The following is a 13,691-nucleotide window of genomic DNA, read 5'->3' on the forward strand; positions in this document are numbered from 1 at the left end:
TACTTTCCTTTTGGGTGTTTAAGACCATACAGTTGGCCCAAATAATTCAATTTATGTTTACACAAAGGTCATTTGAGGATCTGTTCCTCAGAGGTCACATGGGCTTGGGAGGAGCTCCTGGCTCCTTTCCTTTGCCAGTTCCATATATGTAAAGATAAGCCAAACGTCCTGTTCGACCATGTCTGGCTTCACTTGGAAGCATGAATGAGATGTTTCCTCTGAGTTGACCCTCCTCTTTGTAGTCTGGACACTGGTTCAAGTCCATCTCGTAGAGCCTCTACATCCTCCCTGAACAGGAGGACAGGTGACTCATCACAGTTACAGGCATTTTGAGAGATGTTCAATAGTCCACTGCCTCTTGGTCAACCTTGGAGAACAAGGGGCAAAAAATTGTCCTTAAAGTCCCTCTGAATACATTAATATAGGCCTTAAAGTATGGCTGTTAAACATCCAATAAGGTTAATTCCGCCAATCTGGTACTTTTATTTATCATGTGCTATATAGATAAGGCTTGGGTAAAAAGCCAAATATTCTCAGATAAACCTTTACTAGATATATATTTTGTTCCTTAAACTAGTTGACTAAACTATGATCATAGATATATATATATACATAGTTCCTTAAACTAGTTGACTGAAGAGTCCTTTCTCTATGATGCACCTCCCAATATTCTGAAGCACGTGGCTGGTCAGTCCAGTAAGGTAAGGAACTTTCTCATTGTCTGTAAGAAGGGGAGGAAAAATGAAAATAATTTGTTAACTTGTTTTTTCTGTTTTCTTCTATAAAGTGGGGTTTTTGCTTTTTAAGTCTCAACTTCCATCAATCTGAATTGATACAGGTAACATAGGTTAATAAAATCCACAGATACAACACTCCCTCCTTTTCCACACTTTCCCCATATCCTCTGTACTTGTCTTTAAAAAAATATTTTATTTATTATTTTTATTTTATGGGTATGCATGTATTGCCTCTATGTGTGTTAGTGCACCCATGTTGCATAATGCCTGCAGAGGACAGAAGAGGCCATCGGATCCCCTAGAACTGGAGTTATGGACAGTCATTAGTTGCCATGTGGGTGCTGGGATTCGAACCTGGGTCTTCTGCAAGAACAACCAGTGTTCTTAACCGCTGAGCCATCTCTCCAGCCCTGTACTTGCCTTTTTAAGAATTGTTCTCAGGAAGTAAATAGCACGTCAACACATACAAACCCTACCGTATAGACAATTTACACTGGGAAGAATCTTTTAGTGATTTTTCGAAGTGTCTCTTGATTTTACTTTTAGTCTAGGAACAGATAACAAAGATCTTTATTAAAGAAAAAGAAAATGGTCTTTGAACCACTGAAATATTTTCAGAAACTCTGTGCACTTCGCTGGAGATGCCCTCAGACAGTCATTTAGAGCACATTGACTTTTTATGAACAATTTAAACAAGTGTAGCTGTCCTATTTCTAGAGCATTGCAGATAGTAAGTAGTGGTAAGTAGCAAGGTCAAGCTTCCAGAAAGGTGCACAGCTGCTCGTAGCAAGCACTGGATGGGAACCACTGCACTCTGGTCCCTGATGGTCAGGACGGTGAGCCTTGACTATCGAGAACTGTGAAGCTGTGCTCCACATATCTGACTTAAGAAAATGGAGTCTGTGCAAGTCAAATGCCATAGTGATTATGTGTGTAGGGTCAGTTCTTCTTTAAAAAAAAAAGTCCTGGTTTTGTTTTTGGTGCTGTGGAAGGAACCTAAAGCCCCACATATGGCTCAACTATATTCTAAGCTTTAGCTCTAATTATTCAGTGGAGCCTTGATCTCTCTAAACCTTCGTTAGGTTACAGGTAAGATGGGAATGAGTATTTCATAGATTGAAGATGAAATGGGACAGCATATGTTAAGAGTTTAATTCAGGGCTGGCGATATGGTTCAGTGGTTAAGAGCACAGACTGCTCTAGCAGAGGACTTGGGTTTGAGTCCCAGCACTTAACTCCAGTTCCAGGGGAATCTGAAACACTCTTCTGACCTCCACGGCATTGTACAACATGGGTGCACTCACATACATGCAGGCAATACACACTCATACACATAAAATTAAAGAATAATATTAAATTTAAAAAAGAGTTTAATTCAACCCAAGGTACATGTTAAACACCCCCAAATGAAAACAAAATCAACCAAACAGTTGTTTTTTAAAAACAAAACGTTTGAGCCTGGCAAGGTGGCTCAGCGCTTGCTGCCAAGCTGACGGCCTGAGTGTGATCCCTCCAACCCACATAGTGGAAGGAGAGAACCAACTCTTGCAGGTTGTCCTCTTACCTCCATATGTGTGTTATATGCACACATATACACTAATAAATAAATGTAAATTTTCTAAAACTTTAGGCTGGCTAGATGTGTCAGAAAGTACGGGCACTTGCCATACAAGTTTGACCAACCACACAAAGTTGGTCTCTGACCTCCACACATGTGCTATGGCATACATGCCCACACACGTATCATGCATACACACCACACACCATGCATACACACAATAATAAATAAATAAATAAATAAATAAATAAAAAGACAAATTTAGTGAATGAATGAGGACAAATTCATTTGAATAGTTGATTATAACGCTATCTAATAAGTCCTTCTGTTTGTATGCTGTATTTCTATAAATAAGGAACAAAAATTATATAGTCTCATTGCTTTTGAGGCAGCAAAATTGCTTTTGGGCTAACTACATAGCCAAGACTGGCCTGGAACTCATAATCCCCCTGCCTCAGCCTCCTAAGGTCTGATATTACAAGTGTGTGCCAGTGTGGCCAGTATTTTATTATAATTTATAGTAGGCATTATAGTTAAGTAGACCTCGCTGAAGGTTGTATGCCAAAAATGAGTGTGAAACTATCAAATGAAAGAATTGTGAAAATATTTTACTAATAATTATTTTCTGTACATGGACCATATGTACCTTCAGGAAAAAATGCTACTTTATGTAGGTTTAAGACATCTTTTAGTGTGGGCGTCTTGGTGTACACCTTTAATCCCAGCACTTGGGAGGCAGAGGTGGACAGATCTCTATGAGATCTAGGCCAGCCTGGTCTACATAGTGAATTCCAGGCCAGCTGTGGCTACAGGGAATTTCTGTCTCAAAAAGACAAAAATAAAAAAATCTTTTAGGGTGGTCATGGTGCATGGCGGTAATCCCAGCACTAGGGGCAGCGGCAGGTGGATCTCTGTAAATTCAAGGCCTGCCTGGTCTATATAGCGAGTTCCAGACTAGCCAGAGTTATGAGACCCTGCCTCAAAAGACTTATAAAAAACCTTTCAGTTCAATTTTCTAAAAAATGAAACAAAATACAACAGAAAAGGCAAATTAAAGGTCCCGGAATATGGATCGGCCGATGATCAGACGCTTTCTTGAGTGTAAGTTCGTTTCCGTTTCATTCCTTCTTAGGAGTATTTTAACTGTGTACCAGGAAAGGTAAATGGTCATATTAGAATTTAGTCTTGTGCTTTATCAAAAATACCACTGTAAAGTTTTAACTTAAATTCTGTGATCTGGAATTTCACTTTAAATTTTATTTTTATTTTTATTTTATGTGTATGCGTGCATTGCCTGCATGTAGGTAAGTGCACCTGTGTCGTGCAATGCCCACGGAGGTCAGAAAAGGCTGTCGGATCCCCTGGGACTGGAGTTACAGATAGTTGCTAGCTGCCATATGGGTGCTGGGATTTGAACCCCGGTCTTCTGCAAGAACAACCATTGTTCTTAACCGTTCTTAATCTCTCCAGCCCCTGAAATTTCACTTTTTTTTTTTTTTGGTCTTTTTGAGACAGGGTCTCCCTGTAGCCCCAGCTGTCCTGGAACTCACTATGTAGACCAGGCTGGCCTCGAAATCACAGAGATCTGCCTGCCTCTGCCTCTCAAGTGTTGGGATTAAAGGTGTGCGCCACCACCTGGCAAAATTTCACTTTTTAAACTTTCTAATTTTCCTGAAGAATTTGGTTAGCTGACTTTTTCAAATTTCTGATATTTAAAAAAGCAATAGGCTGCATAAAATGTCATTTTATAGAATCTTTAAAACATTCTTTCTGTGAAAATAGACAAATATGATTTCAAAATGGCTTTACTTTTACAATAACATATTTCTCAAAAAATTAGTTGTTGTAGGGGTTAAAGATATGGCTCAGCAGTTAAGAGCACTGGCTGCTCTTGCAGAGGATCTGGGTTTGATTCCCAGCACCCACATGGTGGGTTAACAACCATCTGTAATTCCAGTTCCAGGTGATCCAATGCCCTCTTCTGACCTCCTGGGGTACTGTGTGACATGGGTGCACTTACATACAAGCAGGCAATACATTCATACACATACAAAAATAATAAATAAAAAGTATTTTTAAAAAATTAGTTGGTGACAATTGTTTTGTGACTAATTATTGCTTTGTTTTGTTTGAGAAAGGGTCTCCCTGGTTGTCCCAGCTAGCCTGGAACTTGCTATGTAGACCAGGCTGGCCTCAAACTTACCGAGATCTGCCTGCCTCTGCCTCCTGAGTGCTGCATTTAAAGGCATGTGCCATCATGCCCCGCTTTTCTTTTGTTTTTAAGATTTATTTACTTTTACTTTATGTGTATGAGTGTTTTGCTTGAATGTATGTATATGTACTATGTGTGCCTTCTGTCCATGGAAACCAGAAGAGAATGTTGGATCCCCTGCAACTGGAGTTACAGATGGTTGTGAGCTACCATGTGGGTGCTGGGAACCAAGCCCAGGTCCTCTGCAAGAGTATTCAGTGCTCTTAATTGCCGAGCCATCTCCCAGCTCCTCACTTATATTTTTGAAGAGCATTTGGAGATAGCTGAGGATAGTAGCTGATAACTAGAGGGAAGGAATTTAACTTTTTTTGTTTTTGAGGTTTATTTTGGTTCTTTGGTGAGGAATATGGCTGAAAGGTCTAGTGATGTGTCAGACATGCTTACAATCCTTTCTGAATTTTGCTTCCTGTGTGATCTTGAGTTAACACTTTAAGCCACAGTTTCTGCATCTATAAATGTTGTTATATACTTCATAGCACGAGAATTAAACAACATAGTATTTAGCCAAAAGGCTTGTACTAGTAAGAATTCAATTTGGGAAATATTTCTTATTGTCCCTTTTAGGGCACGTAGTCTCCTTTTTTTCTCTTGAGATTAAATAGTATTATTGGAAAAATCATATTTAATTTTATAATAGGACTGGAGACTCTATATGGCTACTTATTTTTCACTATTTGTTTTGGTGATAAACACACAGCAAGCCAATTTTTTGTTTCATTTTTACAAATATAAAAGGAATAAAATAAGATTCTGGTTAGATTTATATTCCCTTTAGTTGCTAAGCTAGAGTTCCACATTCTTTCCTAATATGAAGCTACTTTTGAATCCCTTAGCATTAGATCAGTGGAATGGGGCTTTCTGATAGTAGATGGATAACTTGGTGCAGTCATTTATGGGTCTATATTTTGAGATGGATGCAAGGTCTATATGCACTTGTGGGAAGCTGAGTCATGCTCAGTGCCGATGGGAGTGAGGATGTCTGATGGGGACATCTGCTCTGCTGATGGGGAGTGAGGATGTCTGAGCACACTTTCTTCACTGAGCATCCAGAAAACTTTGAAGTCCCTGAGGTCTTTGGGGAAGGAAGGCTAGAAATGGCCAAAAGTATGGACATGAGCCTGGTAAAGCCTCAAGAATTAGGTAAATCCTAATTGATCTGGTGGAAACTTTATTTTTAAAGTAAAAGTATCCACTAGAAACATGTGTAACTTCAAACTTTCTGGAAGCCTCATTTAAGAAAGTAGAATGAAACAAGGCAAATCTAATGATTGAAAAAAAAAGAAAAAAACCACCTGAATAGCCAAACCTTATCATTTTAGCTTGTAATCATTACAAAATGGGCTATCTTACATTTTTATAACATTTTATTATTTCTAACATGTCTTAATTTAAATAGTAAATTTCATTGGAAATATTTGGGTTGGATTTAGATTATATAAAACTTATAGTTTGAGGACTGGAGAAATGGTTCAGTAGTTAAGAGCACTTACTACTTTTGCAGAAGACTTGGTTCAGTTCCTAGTACCCACATGGCAGTTCACAACTGTCTGTAACACCACTTCCAGGCCCTCTTCTGGCCTCTGGGGGCACTGCATGCATGTGGTACATATGTGCAAGCAAAACATTCCATACACATTTTAAAAAAGACATAATCGAGCTGGGTGTAGTGGCACATGCCTTTAATCTTAGCACTTGGGAGGTTAGAGGCATCTTGATCTCTATGAGATCAAGGTCAGAGTGGTCTATATAACAAGTTCAAGGCCACCCAGGGCTACAGAGAGACCCTGTTTCAAAAAACAAAAACCAAACCAAACAACCACAAAAAAACATAATTGGAAATGTACATTCCCAAACTTTTTCAAACACCTCAAGAATTTTCTAATAATTGAATTGTCAATTTTAAAACCTTAAACTTAAAAAATTTGATTCCACAAGAATATTAGCTATATTTCTACTGTTCTTTAGCCCAATGTGACTAGTGGCTACCATTTTAAATAGCACAATTTAAAAATATTTAAAAAAATCTGCCTCTTACATGTATGTAAATACTACCTATCTCATGTCTGAAACATTTATGATGGGCTTATGAAAGCTTTAAAATTTATATTAACTCAGACCCAGAGAGAAACAATTGCCAGTTCCTCGATGTAAGACTGCTTTGAAGAAACCTATTATTAAAATACATTTTTCAAGAGCTGGGTGTGGTAGCACATGCCTTTAATCCCAGCATCTGGGAGGCAGAGGCAGGTAGATCTCTGTGAAAATGAGGCCAGCTTGGTCTATATAATGAGTTCCAGGCCTTTTTCAAGAATAGGTGGCCTTTGAGGAAAGACTTTCTTTAAAGGACCTTTTTTTAGGTACGTATGTTCTAATTAATTCTGTGTATAAGGACACTATTGAAAAAGTACAGCTAGCTCTGTTTTTCCTACTTGAGAAATTGTGGAAGGAATTATGACTTTTTAAGTAGGCATAAAGAAAACTAATAAAGAACAAAACAAGTCCCTAACATTAGACTTTCTCTATTGAAAACCCTTCTGAAGGCTTAATCAATTGAGTGAGTTATACTTACCATACCCTAGAATACTTTTTTATTTGGCTTTTTTTTTTTTTTGTCTTTTTGAGACAGGGTCTCCTTGTATTCCCAGCTGGCCTGCAACTCACTATGTAGACCAGGCTGGCCTTGAACTCACAAAGATCCACCTGCCTCTGCCTCCCAAGTGCTGGGATTAAAGGCGTGCGCCACCATGCCTGGCTTATTTGGCTTATTTTTATGCACATGCAAATTCTTTCCATTATCAATACATTTCATACTTTATACTAAGTAGTTTATAAAATGTTCAATTTAGAAGCATAATATAAACCTAAGAACAAATGAAGAGGATTCATTTTCTAGTTTATATGATGTGAGTGTTTATATACCACTTATGAAATCCAAAATGAACCATGAGAAGATCAGATCAAAATGTACACTAAGACATAATTTCTAAGGCACGTGGAATGCAGAGATTGGTTAGCAAATGACAGGGAATATAGACTAACATATAAAGGAAATCTATTAGCTGTGGTCTTTAAAGTAATGTTACTCACTTGATTATAGTAACAGTAAAATCTCTGAGACAAAATATTGCCACTGGATTGAAAGTGCTTGCTTGGAAAATAGTTTCTGTCATTAGACTCATATTCCTAAAGTGTTTTGCTACTTTTCTAGCACAGTATTGTGAATTGGGATGACCCTCTTTCACGTACTCTAACCTCATTGCATAAAGCATTACTTGAACATACGACGTTTCACTCCTAAATTATTTCTCTAAAACATTTCACATTTATTTATTTATATGTGTGGGTGGGCATGTGTGTGTCATAGCACACATGTGAAGATCAGAGGACAATTTATGGGGTTCTGTTTTGCTAGGTGGGTTCTAGGAATCGAACTCAAGTTGTTAGGCTTAATGACAAGTGCCTTTACCTACTGAGCCATTTCACCAACCCTATACAATTATTTCAATAAGTTATTTATGTGGAACCTTTTATGCCTCTGTATGAAATTTTTCCAAGAGTTTCTGATAGCAAATTTTCTTTTTCAGGTACTAGCCCCCTGGATACTCAGACAAACTTTTGCAGAGGGCAGACAGCTATCAGCCAGTTACTAAATGAACAAAGTATGTTTTTATACTCAGATTCACAGGAGAATATGAATATTGTTAAAGATCTAATGTTTGAACTAAGTATGTTCTGATTTTGTTCAATGTGAAATGCCTTTAATGTTTTCTATATTTATATAATACTTAAAAATTATTAGTTGCAATGTATGAAGAACTAGTTGGAGTCTTTTTGCGCATACAGATATTAAAAAGGTAGATTTAAAAAAAAAACATTAAAGGGTTTTAAGGTACTTATTTTTTTACAGAGTCACACACAAACACAACACATCCTTACAGCTAGATATAAATGAAATATGCTGTTCAAAAAACTTAGTTATTTTGATCACTTCCTCATGGGCACAGGCAGGAAAAAATGGTCTTGCAAATTACACAGGAGCATGTGGAAGGGAAGCATCTGGAAGAGCAAAGTGATAGCAGGAATGCTGGGCCTTTGAAAGAGACTGATGCTTTTAACATCAACGCAGTTAATTAACCCAAGAAATCTACAGGTAATCTGCCAGTTTTCCTGAGAATTTCCCCTATTTATGACAGTTCCTGAAGCTCTTTTTGTCTCACCCTGCAAGTGTCCCTTACCTTCAGTGGTTCTGAGAGGGTGGAAGTCACTATACCCTGGCTCTCTGTTCTCACCGAAAGGTTTCTTAGTCAGGATTCATATTCAAAGTTACAGACATGGAAAATGGGTCCTCAGCATTCCCTTGCCCTTGGTTCACGTCCCCAAGTTTCAGAACTCACATTTTCAGGGATTTAAGGTTCACTTTCAGCAGGGTACCAGCAGGCTCAGATTTAACACATTTCACTTAGGAAGCTGTAATGGGGTCAAAGTGGATTCCAATCAAAAGGTTAAAACAGCATCAGAATTGTCCTTTCATTTTCCCTATCTAGTCTGATTCCGGCCTTGGGAGTTTGTGCTTAGATTTAGGAGTCCTGGTTGCTGCCCTGTGTCTTTGGGCCTAAAGGGCTATGTCTTAGGGAAATGTCTCCTGGAGGCTTGACGGATGAAGAGACATAGGGTTGTCCAGACAATCCCCAAGCCACAGTGAGCCAGTCCTGAAAGCTTGGCTCTAGCTTCCTCCTTGGACTCCTTTTCTGTTCAGCTTCCTTCGAAGGAAAATACCCATGTACTTGGGGCATTTTCTTGTTGTCTTTGGGCCTAAAGGGCTATGTCTTAGGGAAGTGTCTCCTGGAGGCTTGACGGATGAAGAGACATAGCGTTGTCCAGACAATCCCCAAGCCACAGTGAGCCAGTCCTGAAAGCTTGGCTCTAGCTTCCTCCTTGGACTCCTTTTCTGTTCAGCTTCCTTCGAAGGAAAATACCCATGTACTTGGGGCATTTTCTTGGATTCACCTCTGTCATCATTATTCACAGCCAGTAAATAGCTTTGTAGCATTCATGGGGGCTGGAGAAATGGTTCAGTGTTTAAAAACATGCATGTTCTTACAGAGGACCCAAGTTCAGTTCCCAGAGTCCATGTCAGGCAGCTCACAACAGCCTGCAATTCCAGCTCCAAGGGCCTTCAGTGCCTCTGGACACCACAAGCACCTGCACTCATGTGCACATACCCCCCCCCCCCCATAGGCGGGGTTATAAATCAATCTTTATAACCAACAATCTCCCATCTCCTTTTTACTTAGGTCAAGCTAGAATGGTTAGTGATTTCCTTTTTTGTTGGTTAGTGGTACTGGAAACTGAAGTCTTGGCCTTGTGTGTTTTCTTAACATACATGTTGTTGTTCTATGATAAACATGAGCTCTGTCATTGAGCTATGCAAACCCCCCTTCTGATTTCATTTCTTAATACTTTTATGATCTGTTTTGTTTTCTTACAGTAATTCCTTTGACTCATAGCACAGGAAAAATGTAATTTTTTATTCTCAATTTTGTAGCTTCCCTTTTTCCTGCAACCCAGTTTGCCTTTTTAACAATCTGAAGAGATAAAAGTAACTTTCATCATTAAGACTATTTTCAAAGGGGTGTGTGATCTCAGCACTGGGGAGGCTGTGACAGCAAAATTTCAAGTTCAAGACCTGTCTGAGCTACATAGTAGAAGCCTGTCTCAAACAAAAACAACCCTACCCCCTCCAACTTTTTTTTTCTTAAATGACCATGATGGTAACAACAAAAACTAGTGTGTCTGGGTTAAACTCTCCAAAGATGTTGGAGTGAAAAATTTCCTGTGGTATTTCTTACTGTTGTCACTATTTCACTTTATAGATCATCTCACACTTACCAAATAGTACTACAGTAAGGAGGAAAATATTTAGTACCATTCTTCTGGGTGTTTATACCTTGATCATACAGGATTAGGATTTTACAATTTTGTATGTATGAGTGTATTGCTTGCATGGATATAAGTGCACCTGTGTTGTGCAGTGCCCGTGGAGGTGGAAAGAGGCCATCAGATCCCCTGGACGGTTGTTAGCCACCATGTTGGTACTGGGAACCAAACCCAAGTCCTCTGGAAGAGAGACCAATGCTCTTAACCACTGAGCCATATCTCCAGCTCCAGGGTTAGGAAATTTTATGCTATAAAATATTTCTTGAAAAAACACTTTAACCAACACGAAACTTTCATTAAAAAAAAAAAAAAGCAAGGTTTAAATTTTTTCCTTTTTAGCCAGGCATGGTGGCACGCGCCTTTAATCCCAGAACTTGGGAGGCAGAGGCAGGCAGATCTCTGTGAGTTCGAGGCCAGCCTGGTCTACATAGTGAGTTCCAGGACAGCTGGAGCTACAGGGACCCCCCCCCAATTTTTTTTCCCTTTTTATTTATATTAGTGCAAAAACAATGTCTGTCATTGATGATATTCTCTAATAGTTTCACTCCTGGTGTGAATTTTCAATTCCAGTTCTCTGCAGACTGATCCCTGACCTACTACCCTCTGCAGTTTATTTAAAATTTAAGTTTTGTAAGGATTCCTAACTTGTATGAGGGGGTAATCACTGCTGTTAGGGCTTCAGGAATAGAGTTGGATGGATATCCTTATTACAGATAGACCCAGTACACCTGTTGTGGGAACAGCAGTGTCTCTCTGAAAGGGATGTCGAAGCCCGGGTTTGAGTTACTAGTTTGTTATGTAGTGAGGGTGATATGTGTTCAGCATGCTCAGAAGATGCTTTTGAAAACAACCTGTCATGAGGCATGTAACAGTGTTGTAATCGTCCATTCTGTACAAACTGGATACAATTTGTGGGAAGCCTGATAGACAAAGTTATACATTTTGGACAGTAGCTGTGCAGTATCCCCCAAGCCCCACACTCTTTCGTAAGTGGGGTTTAATCAGATTATTTATAATAAAGTAAAACTACATTTCTTGCCCTCATGGAGTTTTCTAATACAAACACATTTTCTCAGACAGATGGAGCAGAATAGCCACGAAACACTGAGCAGAAAACACACATATTTATTTAGCATGTAAAAACAAATGACAATTTTGTTTTTACAGGACATTGACCTGTTTTTCTAATCTTTTCTTCTCAAAGAAAACTCTTTCCCTTGAAGAATGAATGAAAGATTTGCTTGTTTCTAGACTTGATTTGAGGTCCTGCTTAACATAAACCCTGACCTTAAATTCCTGAGCAAGGCCATCTCTAAGATGTCAAGTTTAGAAACTGACCTTGAAAGGATGAAGAATTTTTCTGTTGTGTTTTAAAATAGCCAACCCTTTGATTAAGATAGGTGCTAACAAATGCTGGGGCTTTTTGCCACAAAATTCAATGTTTAGAAAATGTTAATTTGTAGCTACTGCTTAACATAAACCCTGACCTTAAATTCCTGAGCAAGGCCATCTCTAAGATGTCAAGTTTAGAAACTGACCTTGAAAGGATGAAGAATTTTTCTGTTGTGTTTTAAAATAGCCAACCCTTTGATTAAGATAGGTGCTAACAAATGCTGGGGCTTTTTGCCACAAAATTCAATGTTTAGAAAATGTTAATTTGTAGCTACTGTTTCAGAGATTAAAAGGATCAAGTGACAGTCTGTAGCTACAACTATTGCATTTACCAGTTGCTTTAAGGCCTTTTGACTTTTAAAATTAGATTTATTTTGGTAAACATGAACACATCATTTTGTCTCTAATTAGTCCTAGAGGCTATAAAATTAGATCATATTCAGTGATACTGCTTTAAAGAATGGTGTGTTTTATTGTGCTTGTGACTGTTAATCATAGTGTGAACAGGAGGTGGGGGAAGCAAGAACATCACTCCAGATCTCAGGACCCAGAAAAGAACTGCCATTATCAAGTTAGCATAATTTTGGGCTGGAGAGATAGCTCAGTAGTTAAGGACATTGAATGTTCTTGCAGAAGGCCTGGGTTCCAATCCCAGCACCCACATGGCAGCTAACAATTGTCCGTAACTCCAGTTCTAGGGGATCCGACACCCCCTTCTGACCTCCGTGGGCACTGCATGACACAGGTGCACTTACATACATGCAGGAAATACACACATACACATAAAATCAAAACAATAAGTAAAAAAATTAAAGAAACAAGTTAGCATAATTTCAAATGATGTTCTAAGCCTTGTACAGCTAGAAAAAAATCAGAAAATTATATCTATGTTCTCTATGAATTTAAAAATTAAAAACCCAGGGATATAGCAGCTTCTTTGACAGAGCAGAGAGTTTTTATTTTTTCTGATTTATATCAGGATTTAGGGGATAGTGTTTCCTCAGTGATTAATTTAGGGATCAATATAAAATATTACTGAGTTCATTTTCCTCATGATTGGTGTATTTTTCATTTATTTTCAACTGAATGCTAGATCAAGAGTAGCAATATATCACCACCATCATGTGGTTTAGTATAGATATTATACATTGACCAAACCTGTAATTTTCTCTACACAGAATTTATGGTAATACATTCTTAGTAAAATTTATACTAAAACAGAAAATACATTACTGATGGTAACTGTTCATTCAAAGTATGCTGGATATAGAGAAGTTCAGCTATTTGTGAGTGATTGTAGCCTGTGTTGAGTCCCCATGTTCCATATTTTGTGGCACACACAGTGTAAAGTCATACTAGTATTGCTCTCTCTGCTCCCTTTAGCCCCTAGTATCACCAGCACAACAGCAAGCATATGGCAGGTAAGCATAGCAGCAGGTTGGGCTGAGAACTGGGGCTTCTGGCACCTGACTGACAGGCTGGGTCAACTTTCTGATTATAGTAATCAAGTCTCTTAGAGTTCCGAGGCATTAGTTTAGAAGGGAATTGTGATATTCGTTGTTGTAGTTTCTGGTTTTTTGAGACAGGGTCTCACTAACTAGCACTGGCTGGCCTAGAACTCACTACATAGACCAGGCTAGTCTCAAAGTCACAGATCCACCTGCCTCTGCCTCCCGAGGGCTGGGATTAAAGCCATGTGCCACCATGCCCAGTGGGAACAGGCAGTGTTAAACAGACCAAGAGCCACCCGAGAATCCCCAAACTACTACACTCTGAGTCAGAGGCCTTGGGCAAG

At 38.8% G+C, this 13,691-nt stretch overlaps 1 protein-coding gene across 1 annotated transcript in view; it reads left to right on the plus strand.

Moving 5' to 3' along the window:
* Spag6 (sperm associated antigen 6) overlaps positions 1 to 8,217 on the plus strand; it is a 60,838-nt gene extending 52,621 nt beyond the window's left edge. Inside the window, 2 exon segments of the mRNA XM_008831767.1 lie at positions 638 to 701; positions 8,152 to 8,217. Coding sequence (XP_008829989.1) covers positions 638 to 701; positions 8,152 to 8,217 — 130 coding nt within the window.
* Positions 8,218 to 13,691: the final 5,474 nt, after the last annotated feature.

The sequence above is a fragment of the Nannospalax galili genome, unplaced genomic scaffold (assembly GCF_000622305.1).
Source record: "Nannospalax galili isolate Female #2095 unplaced genomic scaffold, S.galili_v1.0 scaffold14, whole genome shotgun sequence".
In the NCBI taxonomy this organism is placed as follows: domain Eukaryota; kingdom Metazoa; phylum Chordata; class Mammalia; order Rodentia; family Spalacidae; genus Nannospalax; species Nannospalax galili.